The sequence below is a fragment of the Myiozetetes cayanensis genome, unplaced genomic scaffold (genome assembly GCF_022539395.1).
Source record: "Myiozetetes cayanensis isolate MyiCay16 unplaced genomic scaffold, myiCay2020 scf7, whole genome shotgun sequence".
Lineage (NCBI taxonomy): Eukaryota > Metazoa > Chordata > Aves > Passeriformes > Tyrannidae > Myiozetetes > Myiozetetes cayanensis.
Window position 1 is genome coordinate 38,740,670 of NW_026087964.1, and position 18,131 is coordinate 38,758,800.

At 42.3% G+C, this 18,131-nt stretch overlaps 1 protein-coding gene across 2 annotated transcripts in view; it reads right to left on the minus strand.

Annotated features, from left to right (window-relative positions):
• The window catches only part of FNIP2 (folliculin interacting protein 2), a 48,588-nt gene extending 39,082 nt beyond the window's left edge, over positions 1–9,506 (minus strand). For both annotated transcript variants that reach the window (XM_050338683.1, XM_050338682.1), the window contains exon 1: positions 9,342–9,506. In XM_050338683.1, coding sequence (XP_050194640.1) covers positions 9,342–9,436 — 95 coding nt within the window. In that variant the 5' untranslated portion in view covers positions 9,437–9,506. The remainder of the gene's footprint in view (positions 1–9,341) is intronic.
• Positions 9,507–18,131: the final 8,625 nt, after the last annotated feature.

Sequence of the window (18,131 nt, forward strand, 5' to 3'; positions counted from 1 at the left end):
TCTTCATAAGAAGGTAAGAATTGGTCAAGCTCCTTTGGTGTTCCCCAGAAAAACACTGTACCAGAAAATACTTTATAATAGATCTAACTTACTCCTAAGATGAAGTCTACCAGAGCAGACTTACTAGGAGCCTTCTTAGCAGTTACAGATTGAGGATAATTTCATTTAAATACAAACAAAATTCACCTTCTTTTTGAGTCAAAACAGGGCCCAATGATACAACGGTAATTAAGACTATAGTCAACTTTTAGTATTTCAGTAATGCAAACAAAAAGTCAAATTCAAAACAAATTTCAATCAAAATTCTAGTTCACATGCCAACACCACATTTCAGTACAAATACAGAACTATTTCTTTAAGCATTAAACAAAGTTTAATTCAGAGGTTCAAGGCATCTTTGATATTCCACACTGGGTGACTGACATATCCCCACATTTCCCAAATACTGAATTCACCAGGTTTAACTCACCCACACCAAAACTGGGAATTACATCTGAAATCATTTTAGCGCTTAGTAAGCAGGACGTATATCCACAGCCCAATCTCATAAAAAGCTCTATAATAAGAGAGGGTTAATTTTTCCAACTCTTTAAATTGATGTAACTCTTTTAACAGTTGGAAGGCAGAGACTGCACTCCTGAAGCTGTTTCAACTGGCTAACGTACGACAACAACCTTCCTCCAGGCTGAAAGCCGAGGCTAAGTAGGAGCTCAGATGCCTGTCACTATGGTTGTCTGCTAAATGAACTGATTACCAATTCCCTGCTCTTTATTTCAGCCCTCTCAACCCAGCTGAGGATTAGAACATATTAGCCCTCCATAAGCATTCCTGCATTGTGTGACAGCTTAAGACAGACTAGTGTAAGAAGAGCTGGGTTCTATCATCGACTGTTACGCAGACATGACTGAGAAGAGCTTCAATGTTCTCTGTTCCATCAGTGCTGCTGTGGAAATGACAAATGTCTTGTCAATAATCAATTTCAGCATGGCACAGCAGAACGCAGTAACATCTTGTACCACTGCAACCATTCACCAAGACTAGAGTCTTAACACACATGGGACTAACTCTGCTCTGTACAGATGAGCAGAGTGGTCTCTGCATTAAACTCACTTCTTCCTTGTGCCTACACCAGAGGTCACCAACCTTCCTCTGCAGCAGCCACACAGGTCTCTGCCCAGCTTGTTTAAGTCCTGTTAAACAAGCCAGGATTTCAGAAACAAAAGGACCGTGACCTTTCCTATAGTAGGATTTGCCCTAAAAAGCATAACCCGTTTTAAAGAACAAGTTAGAGAGCAGAGCATTAAATGAGAAGATTTTAAAAGGTCATTTTGGGGAAATGTGAAAGGAAGGGCAAGGGAATATGATAGACACAAGCAAATGAACAGCATTAGTTGGACAGGCTCAGGTGCCCACACAGAAAAACAGAAGACACAACAAAAACTTGTCTAAATATAAGCTAATTTCTGTGAGTTGCATATTTAAAAAAAATTCCATAACTGTCTCTTCCAGCCCACAGAGGGCTTTAACATTACAACATTATATTAAATTCTGTAAAGTATCCACATTCAGTGAAATAAGAATAATTAAATAACTTGTTCAGAACTATGTATTCAACAGTTTGTAGATTCTCCTTTTTGGGATTTCCTTCCAAAACTTTTATCTAATATACTCTGCTCAGATTTTCTGTACTCCTGGAGTTGTGCATTAACAAACCCAACCCCAAGAGTTGAGCAATTTCAGGTGCTGGATAATATCCAGATTCAGAATTCAGTGCAAATACTCTGCATAGAAACCCAGAGCACTTAGTTCATTCAAGCAACTGTTTTCTTTCATAGAAGTCAGTAAACTCAATGAAAGCAAAAGCTAAGAGATGTTATTGTAAGAAACTTCCCATACATTATAAAAAATAAGTACTAATGTGTTCAGATTTCTAATTTGAAAGTGTTAATACCAAATTTAGACTGGTAGAACTTCTATTAGAAAAATAAATATTGTCAGATTGTTTACTTAATATAGTTGATTTCATTAGCATGTGTGAAACTCCACCGAGTACCTCGGAGGAGAAAAGCTGAACTGTATTAAACTGAGGTGAGAACATCCTGCAGAGAAAGCTCCATACAATAATTACATCACACAGAGCTCAAGTTTCACTTCAGCAATCTGTGGAAGGAAAATCATGAGTCAGTTTTAACAGCAGCAAGGGTGATGTAAAACCCTCATGCCCATTTATCTAAGAATCTAACCAATATCCAAGAAGCGTGCTGACTGACCAAAAATATTTCAGCTGTTGGTCACGTAAATGCACCCACGCTTGTCCTATTTGACATGGGAAAGGCACGGGCTCTGCTACTAAAAGCCCTAAGCTAGTCCCCTCAGTGCCTCAAAAGAACACTTTGCCTTGCAACCTGCAAGGGAGCTTGTCCTGTGACCTCAGTCTTGTATATTAAAACATGACATTGCTATGGTATTTGAGTGACAAACCCATACAAACAGGGCAAATGGAGTGACTTGAGAAAGGCACTGTTAAGCTGAGGAGAAAGCAGAATGGAGGAGAACCTGAGCCTGAAGATTAAAAAGCAGCATAGGCAGAGCACACATAGAGGAGCTGATTCATGACAGTCAAAGGTGACCCACCATGTCCATGCCTGTTAGTCAGATCAGCAGTAATCTGACACTATCACAAGAAGCACATGAAAAAGAGCAGACAGATATATTTGCTGTCTTCACACAACAAGTACCCAATTCAAAGTCCTCCTTTTCTTGCTTATTCTCTCTAGCAAGCCTGTTAACCACCACCACCACCACAACAGAATTGCATTCCTCTTCTTTTGCCTAAGAAGTGTACCCATGGAAACCTTCACATAGCAAATACTGGTAAATAGGACAGCACAGGAACATTCCTCTTACACCACTTCATCTAAAGCAGCATGCAAGATGACAGTGTGCTCTTAATTAAAGTGTACTTAGAAATAACTGTTGAGAAATATAAAACATAACACAAGGCTCAAAAACTGAATATACACTTCAGAAGCTATCCCTGAACATCACTAAGGTGCGAAATACATTACAGAGGAAAGTACATGATTGTTAGCATCAGAAGGAATACTTAAAGGAACAGGTACATCAACAAGGTTTGTAGCACATGTAGTCATTAGTAATCCAAGGAATTTTCCTTGCAAAAGAAGTCCTTAGCAGTTTCAATACTACTGAAATGTCAGAACAAGAAATTACTTTTATGAAAACAATTACTTCATTTTCTGTCCACTCTGACACCAGCTATTTTGTCACATCTACTCTCTCTGGGCTTTCAGTCTGCTGTTACTCACTGTTTAGTCCAAAGCAACAGCTAAAGGCCACTACCATGCACTGAAAATACCCAGACCTCACAATGTCAAAGTGGGATGACATGATGACTAATGATTAAACATTTTTGCCGAACCTCTTCCATCTCCCTTTTCCCTAAATATTTAATAAAGCTATTTTGCAACTTTAACTTAGTTTATGTAAGAAAAGTTTATGTAACTTTCACGAAGCCAGCCTCTATTAGCAACAAAGCTCTGCATTAGCTTTTAAAATGTTTCTCTACAAATTCTGCTTTTATGAATGATAGTCTACTTTTTTTCAGCCCCAAGCAGCTTTATTTTCCTCATTCACATCAAGCCATTTATGTCAACTTTTAAGTATTGCCCTACAGCATTAGCATCACTGTGATAGACTGTAGCGTATCCTGCTTTAAGCTGTGCTACCAACAAGGAAAGGTAGCTCCAAAGCTTTCTGCTGCTACTATTCCACAAATCAGTTTCCGCTGAGCATAGTATGTAGCAGAGTACTCACTCACCCAGTTTTGGGTATGTCAACAGCAGAAGTGCCCTAAAATAAGGAATCAAGAACCTACTATCCATTTACACATCAATTTAAGAATTAGTGCATGAAACTTTGTGGATAAGTTATTTGTAAATCAGAAATAATCTACAGGCAAAACCGGTGCGATTAGCCAGCCAACAATGCATCTTTTCGTGGAATTAAATTAAATAACTAAGGTATACCCATTTCCCTTGTGCATTTCCACCCATTTTGTAGTCTTCTGTGGCAAAAAAAAAAAAAAAAGGAAAAAGAAAAGGCTGTCTTGTAACTTTAAGAGAGAATGAGTTAGTCTCAGAGCAAATACAGAGGAAACCAAGAAGTTGTTCTATGACAAAAGTGTGCAGGGGAAGGGAAATCCAAACAACTGAAGAAGGCCTTAGTTCCTGCAAAGCTGAAAACCAGAGGACTTGGGGGTATGTTTGTTTTGCTTCATAACAGCCCCTGGCTGGAAGCGTGGTTTCCATGTCAAAGGACCATACTTTCAACCACTTCCGCACTAAGCTGTTTTCTTGAGTGAGACTAATAAATCTCTTTCTGCAGAACTTACACCTTCGCTCCCATTACTGAAGAAAGACTAATGACAGCACAGAGGTATAATGCTGCAATTTAAGGCTCACTTTCAGCTGTCAGTGAAGCAGTATAGGGCTTAGACTTGCTCTTTGACCTTTCCTGCCCCCATGCTCAGATATGGCCCTGGGCTGGATTCCCATTTTTACAGCAAATAAAATAGTAATTTTTTTTCAAATGCTTTTTGAAGGGTTTACAGCCAGATGTTTAATGACATTTCCATGTATGAAGATGTACATGTGTGCTCAGCAGTGTTATTGCTGTGTGGCTACCTACAAAGCTGCAAGAAGCTCAAGAAAAACCCAATTAGGCCCCAAGAGTTTACGGAGGAGCGTTTCATTTGAAGAACGAAGTAACAAACTGACGTGCAAGCAGATTCCAAGCTCACTACTGCTTTTTTTCCTTTTTCAGAAGGTGGAACATTGCCAGGCTGGTAATAAATGCCATGAAATAATGCTTAGCAAGTAGGATCTCACCAAGCATTTCAGTGCTATGACCAAAGGAATCAGTAGTACCAGCTGCCAAACAAGTGATCTCATATACCAAAGCTAACAAACTGTTACCAGATAGATATCTTACAGCTACAACACATCTACTGCAATATAGACACAAGAAGAAACAGCTGATACTTAAAGCTGAAGAAACAGACTGTGGAAGAAACAGACCGTGTGCAAGTTTCAGACACAGCTGAAATAGTACAACCTTTTTTTTCCAAATGCACATAAAATGGTCCTTCACTAAATATACCAATATTAAAGAAATTTCAGTGGTTACAATGCAGAAATTATACATTCAGCATGAAAGCTGTCTTCCAAAGACTCCAAGGCAATTATTTTCATTTAAAAATAAAAAAATAATCGAAACCAAAAACTATTAAAGACTGAAATTAAGGTAAAACCTCAGCCCTCAGCTTAAGGATAACATCAGACTTCATGTCGAATGCAGAAAAGCACTGACATGAAATCTCTTCTACAATCAGGTAAACACGATCACAGAAAACTTGACAAAGAAGGACTTGGGGGTGCTGGTGGAGGAGAGGCTGGACATGAGCTGGCACGTCAAGGGAGGGGATTCTGTTTCTCTATTCCGCTCTGGTGAGACTTCCATCTGGAGTGCTGCATCCAGCTCTGGGGTCCCCAGCACAGGAAGGACATAGATGTGTTGGAGCGAGTCCAGAGGAGGGACACTGAGATGATTAGAAGGATGTAGCCTTTCTCCTATGAGGAAAGGTTGGGAGAATTAGGATTGTTCAGCCTGGAAAAGAGAAGGCTTTGGGGTGACCTAACTGTGGCCTTCCAGTATATGAAGGGAACCTACAAGAAAGACGAAGAGGAACTATTTACAAGGTCATGAAGTGACAGGACAAGGCAGAATGGATTCAAACTGACAGAAAGTAGGTTTAGATTAGAAGTTAGGAAGAAATTCTTTACTGTGAGAGTGGTGAGGCATTGAAACAGGTTGCCCAGGGAAGCTGTGGAAGCCACATCCCTGGAAGTGTTCAAGGTCAGGTTGGATGGGGCTCTGGGCAACCTGATCTAGTGGAAAGTGGTCAGTACAAGGCAGGGGCCTTGGAACTAGATGATACTAAAGGTCCCTTCCAACCCAAGCCATTCTATGATTCTGCTGATCACATGACCCTAATGGTGCTCCAAAAAAAAGTGGACAAACTACTTTAAACCAGTTTTGTATGAGAAGTAACATTTGATATGGAAAGAAAGAAATACTAGGGGAATTTAGCCACATAAATACACACTTCTTGTAAATAAAGTAATTAGGATTTCCTCAGAGCCTCAGAAGCTAGAAAGAAATATATTGAACTACAGCCACTCAAATGTCTCTGTTGAAGGGGGGGTTGTGTGGCACATATACATACATTTTTATGTATGCATTATACACATAAATATATATTTCTAGTCAAGGGGAGCAAAAAGCAGTAGTAACAAAAACCAGAAGCTCCAGTGTCTGTACAAAACTGCTTAGAACAAATGTAATATGTTACTAATACACATCTGTTCTCCAGTTGATTTATAATTACTCTTTTTTAAAATAATTAAGATATTTTATAATTCTAACTACTACTCTTCTACCACTTCATAGTTCCATTATTTTGAAGGGAGGCCTGGGCCAGTAGAAAGTCCCACTGTCCTAACAGCTCTATATTAACATTTACATCTCATGTTTACATTCTCCTGACCCAGCAAGTAAGGGTTGTGCTTATATGAAGATAATGTGGCCCAACCAAATTAGATCCACAGAGTGAATTAATTGCTGCTAAGCACCTGACACCCACACTTTACATGTTCTGGAGTTTACACTTTTGATCAGCTGTAGTCTGGTCCCAGGGACTGAATGCCCATTAGTGTTAGGAGCATACTTTCTAATCTCGTTCATTCCAACTGGAATCCAGTTTATGCACTGAAGCCATCTGGCTATGCAAGCCAAAGTCAGTGGAGACAACTGAGAAGTTTTCTTTAAAAGAGTACTCTTGGTCCAAATCAGTATGGTAATGGTCATGCACCCAACAAACCATTTCCTATGGCTCCACATTCAGCTATAGGCACCATGTCTCCTGCTCTTTGAGGCTGTGCCAGCTCATCCTGGTAAGCAACATGGACCTTGAAGCTTGCTGTTTCCTTCAGAGCCAAAGAATGCAAGCAGCACAGACGTCTGGTCAAGATTTAGCTCCTGTTATAGAAGAGGGGGCAACAGAACTTGCAGTACTTGTTACAGGCAAACCTCAAGCCTAATTGATGGACCTCTGCAACTTCACCCCGTGTTCTGAAGAACACCAGCAAACACAAAGCTTCCTAAAAATGTAGTTGAAAAAAGTTGTCAAATCACATGAATTTGAGAAGGCATTATCTACTAAAGAGATTTTTGGTGATTCTGCTGTTGTTCAGGGTGTGCGAATACACTTAGGCTTTCAAGGATTTAATAACAACTGAAAGTCCAAGGATACAGATTGTGGTCTTATAGGGCTGCTTAAGAGAGCTAAACACAGCAAGACACACTGAATGATCACTAACCAAAAGTGGGAATAAAACTAACTAAAACCTTAAAACTAAAATCCTTAAAAATACAGGTCTGCCATTAGAACAAAAGATGATTCTCCCACTTTGTCTCTAACAGTAAGCAGCAGTATATGCTTAATACAGAAGCTACCCAAGGATTAAGTCTTCCGCTTTACTTAGGTCCAATCATGTCTCTCCATTCAAACAGAGATTACTGCTCAACAGAAAGTCTATTAAAAGCATTGTAGCAGAGCTTCTAAGACCCAGTAAGTATGCTCCTGCAGGTCATCAGCTGATCACCAGAAAGAAAGAAAAAGCATTACAGCGTATTTAGAAGTCTTAAATAGGAAGCTCAATGTAGTATTAACAAGCACAAAAAACATCCACGTGTAAATAAAATAGACAGCAAGGGAATGTGGGAAAATCAGGGATAAAAAGAATGAAGGGTATCTCCAGTAATATTTTAAATATAACAGTTTTTCTTTTAAATGTCAAATCATTTCAATGTTATTTAAACTGAAAACTGGGTGCGGAATATCTTACCTAAGAAATAAAAAGACAAAGAAAAAATATAATCTCTGATTTCAAAAATACTCCAGATGGAACAATCTTACTCATTATAATGGAGAACACACTGTGAAAGCAATCTGCCCTCATGGAGATCCTTGATAGTCCAATACCCTAGAACTAACAGCCCTGGTCTCTGATACAGAGTACTTGGCAAGACTTTAAGTACAAGCCAAAATAATAGTCTGTAATTGTCCCTCAGTTTAAATGCGGAAAATTGTTTTCTTTCAAATTAAAGGTGATATTTAACTCATAAAGTGAATAACTACTACAAGAAGTAACTAGCAAGTACAGTGTATGGACTTTACAGCTTTCCAAAATTCACCAGCCCTGCTTTCTGATATGAATGCAGCTCCAATACTATGTCCAATGACATACAAAAGAATCACCTTATAACTCAAACATACCGATGTTATTTTGATCTTGCAACTTTGCCCATGCACATGGCCACGACCCACACGGACCATCTTTGAACACATAATGACTCCACAATTGTCATCTTTCATATTTGGTACTATGGCACTTTGTGGATCAGAGTATTGTCTCCCTTAGCGTTCTTAATAGTTTCAGCAGTGGAAGCCCAGATTCCAACTCAACGCTGTATACCATCTGATCACAAGACCAGTCAACTCATGCTGCACAGAAAAGCAGGCACAGAGGTTACGGGCACGCATGTGATTGTCACTGCGCTCACCGGCCGCTCGGTCTTGTGAGCAGCACAGATGTGACAGGAACAAAGCTCCAAAGCACCAGCCTGAGCAAAATGCTGTCCCCGAGGTTCAGAAAACAGTAATAATTCAATATTATACGAAGATCACATATTGAAACCCTGAAGCAGCAATTGCTGCTGAATCTCACCTTTGAGCAATTGCAGTATCAAAAGCAGACGGGCAGTGAAAGGCATCCAATGCTTAGCGGGTCACCAGACCGCGCACGTGTATTTAGGTCATGGCAATCAAGCCACGTTTTAATTTTCCAGTGCTGATGAGACCCGAGCACGAGTTACCACGGCAGTCACACACAGTCGCCGGACAGAGGGCCCGGCGCCTCTCCCCCGCCGCTGCCCGAGGGGCGAGCGCCCCGCGGCTCCCAGGCGTGCCACCGCCAACTCGCCCAGAAAATGGCTGAGAGATCCAACGAGAGGGAAGGGCGGGAGAAGAGCCTCCCGCCGCGCCCGTGCCCCATCCCCGCCGGCCGCACCGCCCGGGCACCGGGGCGCTCCGGGGGGCTGCGGCTCACCTGCCACCAAAGCAGCTCCTCGCCCCACCGGCCTCTCCGCCACCTCCCCCGCTGCCCACCCGGGGCAGCCCCCGCCCCGCCGCTGCCGCTCACCTGAAGGCGGGCCCGTCCCCCGGGGCCCGGCCGTGGGGGGCCGCCGCGCCGCCGCCCCTTTTGTTGAAGAGCTTCTGGAGCAGGGTGGGGGCCATGCCTCCGCCCCGCGCGGCGGCCCTCCCGCCGCGGCCCTCGCAGCGGCTCAGCGGGCGGCGAGCGGCGGCGGCCGCGGCAGCATCCCCGGAGCCGCCGCGGAGCCGCCCAGCATTGCGCGGCGGCGAGGAGAGAGGAGGAGAGGGGAGGCGAGGGGAGCGCCGGCCCGCTCAGCCGCGCCGCTCCCGACGGCCGCCCGTCACCTGACACAGGGGCCGAGCGCGCCCGCCCGGCGGCGCTGACAGCCGGCTGTGCACCCTCCGGGACGGGGCTCTCCCGGGCCAGGCTGCGCTGGGCTGGGCTCAGTTGGGCTGGGCTGGGCAGCGTTCCCCGCGCCGCCACCCGCCGGCAGACGAGGACGGGCCCGCCGTGGCGCCACGCCCCTCGGGCGCTCCCCATTGGCCACGCGGCGCCGCCGCCCCGCCCCCAGCGCGTGGTAGGGCGCGGAGGCGGCCCTTAAAGGGACAGGGCCCCGGGGAGGTGCCCGAGTTACGGCGCTTTCACACGGCCGGAGTGGGCAGCGTGGCCGTGGGCATGGAGCCGCGGAACGGCTTGGGTTGAAAGGGATCTTGAAGATCACCTAGTTCTCAAGCCCGCCGCCGCGGGCAGGGACACCTCCCACTAGCGCAGGTTGCTCAGGGCCTTATCCTACCTGGCCTTGAACGCTGGCGGGGTTGGGGCATCCACAACCTCCCTGAGCTGTTCCAGTGTCTCACCGCCCTCACAGTAAAATATTTCTTCCTAATGTGTAACCTAAATTTCCCCTCTTTCAACTGGTACCCATTGCTTCTTGTCCTGTCACTACAGTTCCTGAAAAAGAGTCCCACTCCAACTTCCCCGTAGGCCCTTTTCAGACACTGGAAGGTGGCTATGAGGTCTCCAAACATCCTTCTCTTCTCCAGGCTGAACAGTCCCAACTTTCTCAGCCTGTCTTGGTAGAGAAGGTGCTCCAGTCCTCTCATCAACCTTTTGTTCCTCCTCTGGACTTGCTTCAGCAGTTCCATGTCCTTCTCACGTTGGGGACACCACAGCTGGATGCAGCACTCCAGGTGGGGTCTCACAGGAGTAGGGTAGAGCAACAGAATCACCTCTTTTGACTTACTGGCCACACTGCTCTTCATGCAGCCCAGGACATGGTTGGCTTTCTGGGCTGTGAGCTCGCACTGCTGACTCATGTTGAGTTTCTCATCCACATCCGCACATTGATAGTGTATATTTTACAATACACTTCTCTCTCTATAGATCTGTGTTTGCATACGTACACGTGGACATATACATCCCCTGTATATGCACACACACGTAAATTGGGTACTTCTGGTTTACAGCAATATCTTTGTGCAGTGAAGTAAGGCTGAACAAAGCACTGCCTGCACAGAGGCTCTTCCCCTGTTTCGGCTGACAGCAGAATGAAGTGCTTCAGTGGCCTCCCATCCTCCTCATGCCAGACAAGCCCACAGCCCACAGCCTGACAAATATCCATTCGGTTTTGGGAAGCTCACATCCCTCGTTTTGCTCCATGCACCAATCTGTCACTAGTCCAGTTTTCATCTGATTTTTTTTCTAGTCCTTATATCTGTAATGGATATCACCCTGGCATGTGATTGTAGAAGTACTGGGATTCACTAAGAGAACCTGAACTTTAGTCTTTGACCAGGTAAGTGAGAACATCAGAAGAAGGGTAGCTCAGCTGGGATGGTGCCCATTTTCACTCATTTCTGTGAAATAAGTGATCTATTTCATTCACAAATAATTTGATAATTCTACAGTATTTGGGTGTCATTTGGAACTTTATGTTTGTTTGTTTGTTTAATTTGGGGGAAAGGGTTGTTTGTGTGGTTTTGCCCAGCAGCACATGACTCCATGAAGCACCCACTGAGACAACACAACTTCAAATGCTCCTTTTTAAGCAGCTGACTCTCTGCACAATCTAGTGCAACAAAAACCAACCAACCAACCCACCCAAAAAAAACCCACCAAAAAAACAACTAAAACCCAAACAACCAAAACACCCCACAACCAAACCAAACCAAAACCAAAAAAAACACCACAAACAAAAAACCCAATCAACCAAAAAAAACCAGAAAAAGCAGAATCACAGTAGCTTCCTGCTCTTTTCAGACAAGTGGGAGATGAGACACAGAGAATGGTTTTAATACCATTGTTTTAATGGACCTTTACAATAGACTGCAAACTCAACATGCAGTAGTGGCAGAAGAGATGGTGGAGTCAGCCTTTCAGTGTCTGGAGAAGCTGATTTCTCTTTAAAATAAAAATCAAGAGATTACGTCTACTGGCCTGAGAATATGATCCCCTGCACCCTCAATAATACCACATTGAATCATGTAAAGCTCAACTGACCCTGCCTGGAGGTTCATTTTCAGAAGGGCTCTTAATCACTTCATCTGTGAGACTGATTACCTGTCGGAGGTGGACCAACAGAAGCCTACAGAGAATGGAGAAAGATGCAAAAGGGCTGCGAAGAAGTCTCAGAGGAAGAAGTTTATCTGGAAGTCCTTTAACAACTGCAGCTGCAAAAAGTTGCCTGAGACCCAGCTACAAGGTGCAGCTTCACAAACTCCTGTAGAACTCCCCTGTCTGTACCCCAGACCACTCCTTCCTTTCCTCCCCAACTCTCCCTTCCCCCTATATGGCCAGACATATCCCCTGCGGTCAATCCCTCCATTTCTCTTATCACTGACCCTCAGGATTTGATGTTCCTAGCAAGAATCAAACCTTTGTTCCCAATCCTTCCATATTCCCCTGTATATAAACTGACATCTTGTTCTAATAAACGCCATTTTGGGTCATCCGTGTATGACTGTCTCCTAACAACGTGTGCCAGCGAGGGTCTCTTCTCGGGGGACAAAAATCCCCCTGCAATAAATACCCAATGTAAATCTTTCAGCTTGGATGTTATTACTGCCTTTGACTCTTTAGTTCCACCATTATCACCAAATGCCCCCAGTCATCAGGGCCAACCCACTCAACCAAAGCCAAAGGACAGAAAAGTAAGTGTGTGGCGATGAGACCACACTGAAAGGGAAGTAAATAGCAGAGTGTGGCTGGACAAGATGAAAGACATCACGGTTGACATACTATGCAAATCAGAATCTAGGCATCCAGCTACAGAAATAATCACTGGATTGCATTTCTCAAATGACAGTCCTGAGAATCTTAAAAACTGCAAACACTGTGGCTGCCACTCTACCGTCCATCGGCATTAGCAAGGAGTGCTGACCAGCAGGGGCAGAATCCTAGACTGAACCAGTTGTCTTAGAGAGCCCAGTGTCCACACCACAAACATTTTACAGGGTTTTATTTTGAACTGATTGCAATCTAGTCCTGTGAGCAGAATGAATGTCAGTGATTGGAGCACACTGAACGCAGTTCTGAAAACAGCTGGTTTAGTTTCATCTGAAAATGATGCACTTAGTATGCCCACATGCCACTCCAAACTGTGAAGCATGACAAGGTCAGTGAGGACAACAGGGATACCGACTTAAAAAACAGCAGTGTAAATGCTCCATACATATTGGCTGATGCTCAGTGCAAAATTAGTTCTTGATGTTTTCTCTTAATGTGTGTAACAGTCAGTATGGTCTGAAATTGATAATATAACATTAAGATACTAGTGTTCTGAAGGTTATTTCTGAAAAAAAAAAAAAAGGGGCAAACACAGCAAAATCAGCAAAGGACTACAAAATAACTTTCACAGTCAGTATGCACTGTCCCACCTCAAATAGATTTTGGCTATAAAGAACACCTGGCAAAGCAAATGCAGTGATTTTGCACTAACCCAAGAGTGCAAAATATGAGCAGATACAAAGAAAAAAGCCATAGCATCTGCTAAGCAAAGACCATTTACAGCAATATGGTATGTCTCCAGGCCTCACTCCTCTAGGAAATACAGGAAATAAAAATAGCATATAAAAATCAAAAACTTATTGGTAATTTTCTGAGGGTCAGACTCTTTGTGTGCAGAAAAAGACAATTTAATTGTTCAAACTTCAGTCAGAAAATGAGCCAGATTCTCAATGCAGAAACAGATGAGGCTTTGTTAGGAAATTGCCAGTACATAAAAAGGATCATTCAAATCCTTGAATAGCTGAATGCTTGGAAAAGTATTTCTGTGTTTTGTAGGGCATAAATCTCTCTGAAGATCCTCTTCTGAGAATGTAGGAACTAGGTTTTACAGCCAGGATAGGCAGGGTTAAAAGCCAAGTCTCTTAAGTCACACTTTGCTTCCCTGTCACTTAGACCTGGATGAAATATTGAGTTCCTTTACGGCTACTTCCCTTCCACCCTGTTCAGTCCTGAATGCTCAAATCCAAAATACTCCTAAACCTTTGTTGTCAGAACTAGGCTTTGGAGGTACCAGAAAAAGAAGGCAGAGGCCAATGCAGGTAAACTCCAAAGATTTAACAAAAAGTTTGTTAATCCAAGGTGTTTGTTAATGATTTACTGCTTGGTGTGGTGGTACATGCTGTTTAAATTATATGAATACAGATAAGTCTTGCTATACTTTGTAATGCATCAGCAATAGTTTGGATTCTGTAAAATAAATAAAATCCAGTTTCTAATATCAATTCAAACATGCCAAGTAAAATGGGGTATCAAGAAACATCTAGAGTTATTCTCTCTCCATATTAGTGGAGTACCATAAGTCTACGTTACTCTCCACAGAGAATTTTAAAACCTATTGTAAAATGTATCCCACTTCACAGGCAGAAAGAGAAACTGACAGAAAAGGAAAGCTTGGGATTGCAGCCCCCTGCAAACCAGCATTACTCATTGAAGCGTTACATAATTTGCACTGTTGCTGCAGCAACTTTCCTCAGCCCCTGAACACGATGTACCACAAAGGTGCTGCTGTAACACAGATAAGCAGTTTAACTGTCTTTTTACATAGAATATACACTCAGTTGAAAACAAAAGACAGTTTGAAGGGAATATATTAATGTAATTGTTTCAAAGTACTGGGAATTATTGATGTATGTAATAAAACATTTAATTTTCAGTAGTCTTTGGTGTTAAAAAAAAGAGAAAGGCCAGATAAAGAATGTCTTCTCTTAATCAATACAATATAAATATCGAGTAATATGGCGAGAATTGGATTGTGTGAAGGCAATAGATATTTACAGTCTGAAATGACTGCTGTACTAATGCATCTTGTCAAATTTTCTAAAGCAAAAGTACTTCTTCCTCCAGAAGAGCTTGAAGATGTACACACCTGTGAGTGTTTAAATACTTGTTTAGAATCTGGTTTGGTTCCTCTTCTCAACAAGGTTGTTAGCATTGGTAGACTGCTTTTCTAAGTCTCCTGCCTAGGACTCCACCCAAAGTCTAGCTGGAAAACCTCAAGTCCCAGATTTTCAGTGGTGAAATCTACCATGGGACTTACTGTTTGCTGGTTGCACTCTTGTCTTAAATCCATGCAGATGTAGTTCACCTTGGACTCCATCCTACCCACATTAGATGCAGATCCAAAATGCTTTCAAGATAATAAAGAATGCAGACATCATAATTGATATTTCAATACCTTTTGGTGGTAACTATGATAAACAGCATTATATATTTACATGAAATTGCAGTAATATCAGGACACACATTTATATCAAAACTGAGGGCAGGAATTTAGCAGCAAAACCAACATCCTGCATCAGCACTGTGGCAGCAATGACCAGCTGTTAGCTAACACTTTGGGCTTCTTCTTGCAAGGCATGGTTTCTACTGTTATCAGAAATCACAGGCACTCTCTACCTCACATCCTGAGGTCCTAATGCTACTTTATATATTTGCCTCTAAAACGTGTTCTAAGCAGAGCTAAAATATATAGCCAAAAAGTCTGCTTATTCTTGCTTGGTTCTTAACCATTTCTTCAGGGATCAGCATATCTGAAAGTTAGTGACTTTCTTTTAGATTTCTGTCATATTATGTCAGTCTCTGTGTGGATAATTTTCTATTTAAAACATTCTGATAGAGGAACATATGGTTCTTTCATTGTTCGACATTGTGGTTTAATTCAGCTTACAGGAATCAGCACAAAGTCAATTACTGCTCAGTATGGGTTTAATCTGGGACCTCTTTATTCAGTTTTATGCAGAAAAAGACTTGGTGAAGATGGGGAACAATAAACCTGATGATGAGAAAACAGATTTATTTTTCCTGTCTCATGTGTCTCTCATGAAGGTGACATGCTTGATGTGCCAGGTCACATGGGAGTAGCACGTGATGCACCCTGTGTGTCACACAGCAGGAGGGTGACTGCTCTATTTCACAGAAAGCAGTAGAAGCATCTTTACCAAGAATGTAACCAAGAAATTGCACATTGGAAGCTTCTTGATAGGTTTCTGAAAAGCTGATGACGTATGTGTTTCAGTCACTTGTCAGATGGATCCCATCAGTACTCCACTGCACCATATTCTGAAGCTGCAATTCAGTCCACTGAAAACTCCACAAACATGATTTCTCCTGTACAAACCAAAAATGGCTTTTAATATCCTTAGACAAAGCAGTGCTGAACTGAGCCAAAGCACTCACTTTCTGGTGGAATTAACATCCTTAAGCCTCTATTTTCTTCACAGTGTCAAATACAGATTCAAAGGTGAAAAAGAAGAGCAAGAAAATTAAACAAAAAAAAATTCTAGCCTGAGTGTGCCCATATTTGCCCATCTAATACAATCTGCAACAACTATTAGTATTTTGCAGTTTATTCTTTTGTGAATACTATTTGCCTGGCTAGAATGATTATGAAATAAATGTGCTTACTGTGTATTCCATCAGAGTAACAGTTTTAGATGATATATGCATTTTTATGCATTTAACAATGACAGCTTCTTTAGTCGGGGAGTAAAGGAGAGGTGAAAATAAGGATTTCATAACAGGCTGATCTTTGAGTTTAATTAGACTGGAATGTTATACTCCAGCAAGTAGGAAGTACCTGATGGATGGGACACCTGTATTTGAAGCTATTTCCTTCAAGATTTTAGCACTCCCAACACGTTTACCTATTAATGATACTCAAATTACTTTTACTGGGTAGCCAAAGCTGTATGTGCAGAAAAATAAATATCATAATAAAAAGATTAACAGACAATTCAGTTATAGTGTGTATTTTCAATGTACTGTTTTACAGGTATTTACTGCATAAACTATTGGAAGTGTCAAAAGATAAGAGATATTTTGGTGATAGGAAATATTTCTAAATTATAAGATCACAAAGCATTAGAGGATCACAGGGGTGACTAGTGCTTGCAAACACTTTTTAGAGGATTTTATAAAGTAAGTCTGACTTTGAAATAGATTATTTGTATATCAGTTCAGTGTAAAACTTAATATATAAATTTGAACATGAAATCACTTGGTAAATTTTTGACAGAAGTCACAGTATGCTTGTTTGTTACAATCTGTCAATGTCTATAAATTAATATGAAACTAATTATGCTACTGCAGTGTTTGGAAGGTATTAATTCAGCTCACATATTTTCCAGAATCTCCTACTGACACAGAGAAAACAGTTTGATTTCTCTCTTGTTCGGCTCATATCTCCAAATTAGCACAGAGATGGCCTCTTTCTTTGTACCTCTAAAGTGCCTTGCACATAGGGAGTTCTGAGTGACTAGTGTAAGAATTACTCATCTAGAATCTAGACTAATCCAACTTGGCCAGTAAAAAAAACCTGCAGGGACTGCGTAAGTCTGCTCCTGGAAGAATGAATCACTGCTTCTTCCTGAGAGGAAGCTGCCAACAGCTCTTGCGGGGGACACACACCAACAACACACACTTTACTCTGATGTCTGATAAAGAAATCTCTTCTAGACTGTACTCATTTGGCTAGCAACTGACTCACTGAGATCATAGAATATTTTGGGTTGGAATGAGCTTTTAAAGGTCTTCTAATCCAAACCCCCTGGAATAAGCAGGGACATCTTCAACTAGATCAGGTAGTGCAGACTCCAGTCCAACCTGGCCTTGTATGCTTCCAGGCATGAGGCATCTGCCACCTCTCTAGGCAATCTGTTCCAGTGTTTCACCATCCTCATTGTAATAACCTTCTTCATTTTATCTAATCTAAATTGACCCTCCGTCAGTTTCAAACCATTACCCCTTGTCTTATCACAACAGGCCCTGCTAAAAAGTTTGTCCCTGTCTTTCTTACAGGCCCCTTTCAAGTGCTGAAAGGCAGCAGAAAGTTCTCCCCCAAAGCCCTCTCTTCTCCAGGCTGAACAACCCCAGCTCTCTCAGCCTTTCCTCATAGAAGAGGTCCTCTAATCATCCCTCCATCCATCTAATCATATTGGTGTCTCAGCTCTGGGCTTGCTCCAGAAGGTCAATGTCCTTCCTGTGCTGGGGACCTCGAGCTGGATGCAGCATTCCCAGTGAGATCTCATGATGGCAGAATCTCTCAACCTGCTGGCCATGCTGTTTTTAATGTAGTCCAGGATATGGTTGGCCTTGGCTGCAAGCGCACATTGCTGGTGTGAGATCAACCTTCTCCTACAGCATTGCTCTTAACCTATGCTAAGCGTAATGATAAAAATATCTCAGCCAGTAACTGTGGCCAAATACCTAGTGAATTACAGATGACTTAAAGCTTTGGTGGCCTTTGACATTGTGGAGCATGCGAAATCCCTGACACAGCTGCATGACCTGGCTCAGAAAGAGAAATGCCTTAGTGTGGTTTCACTGATTTCTCAC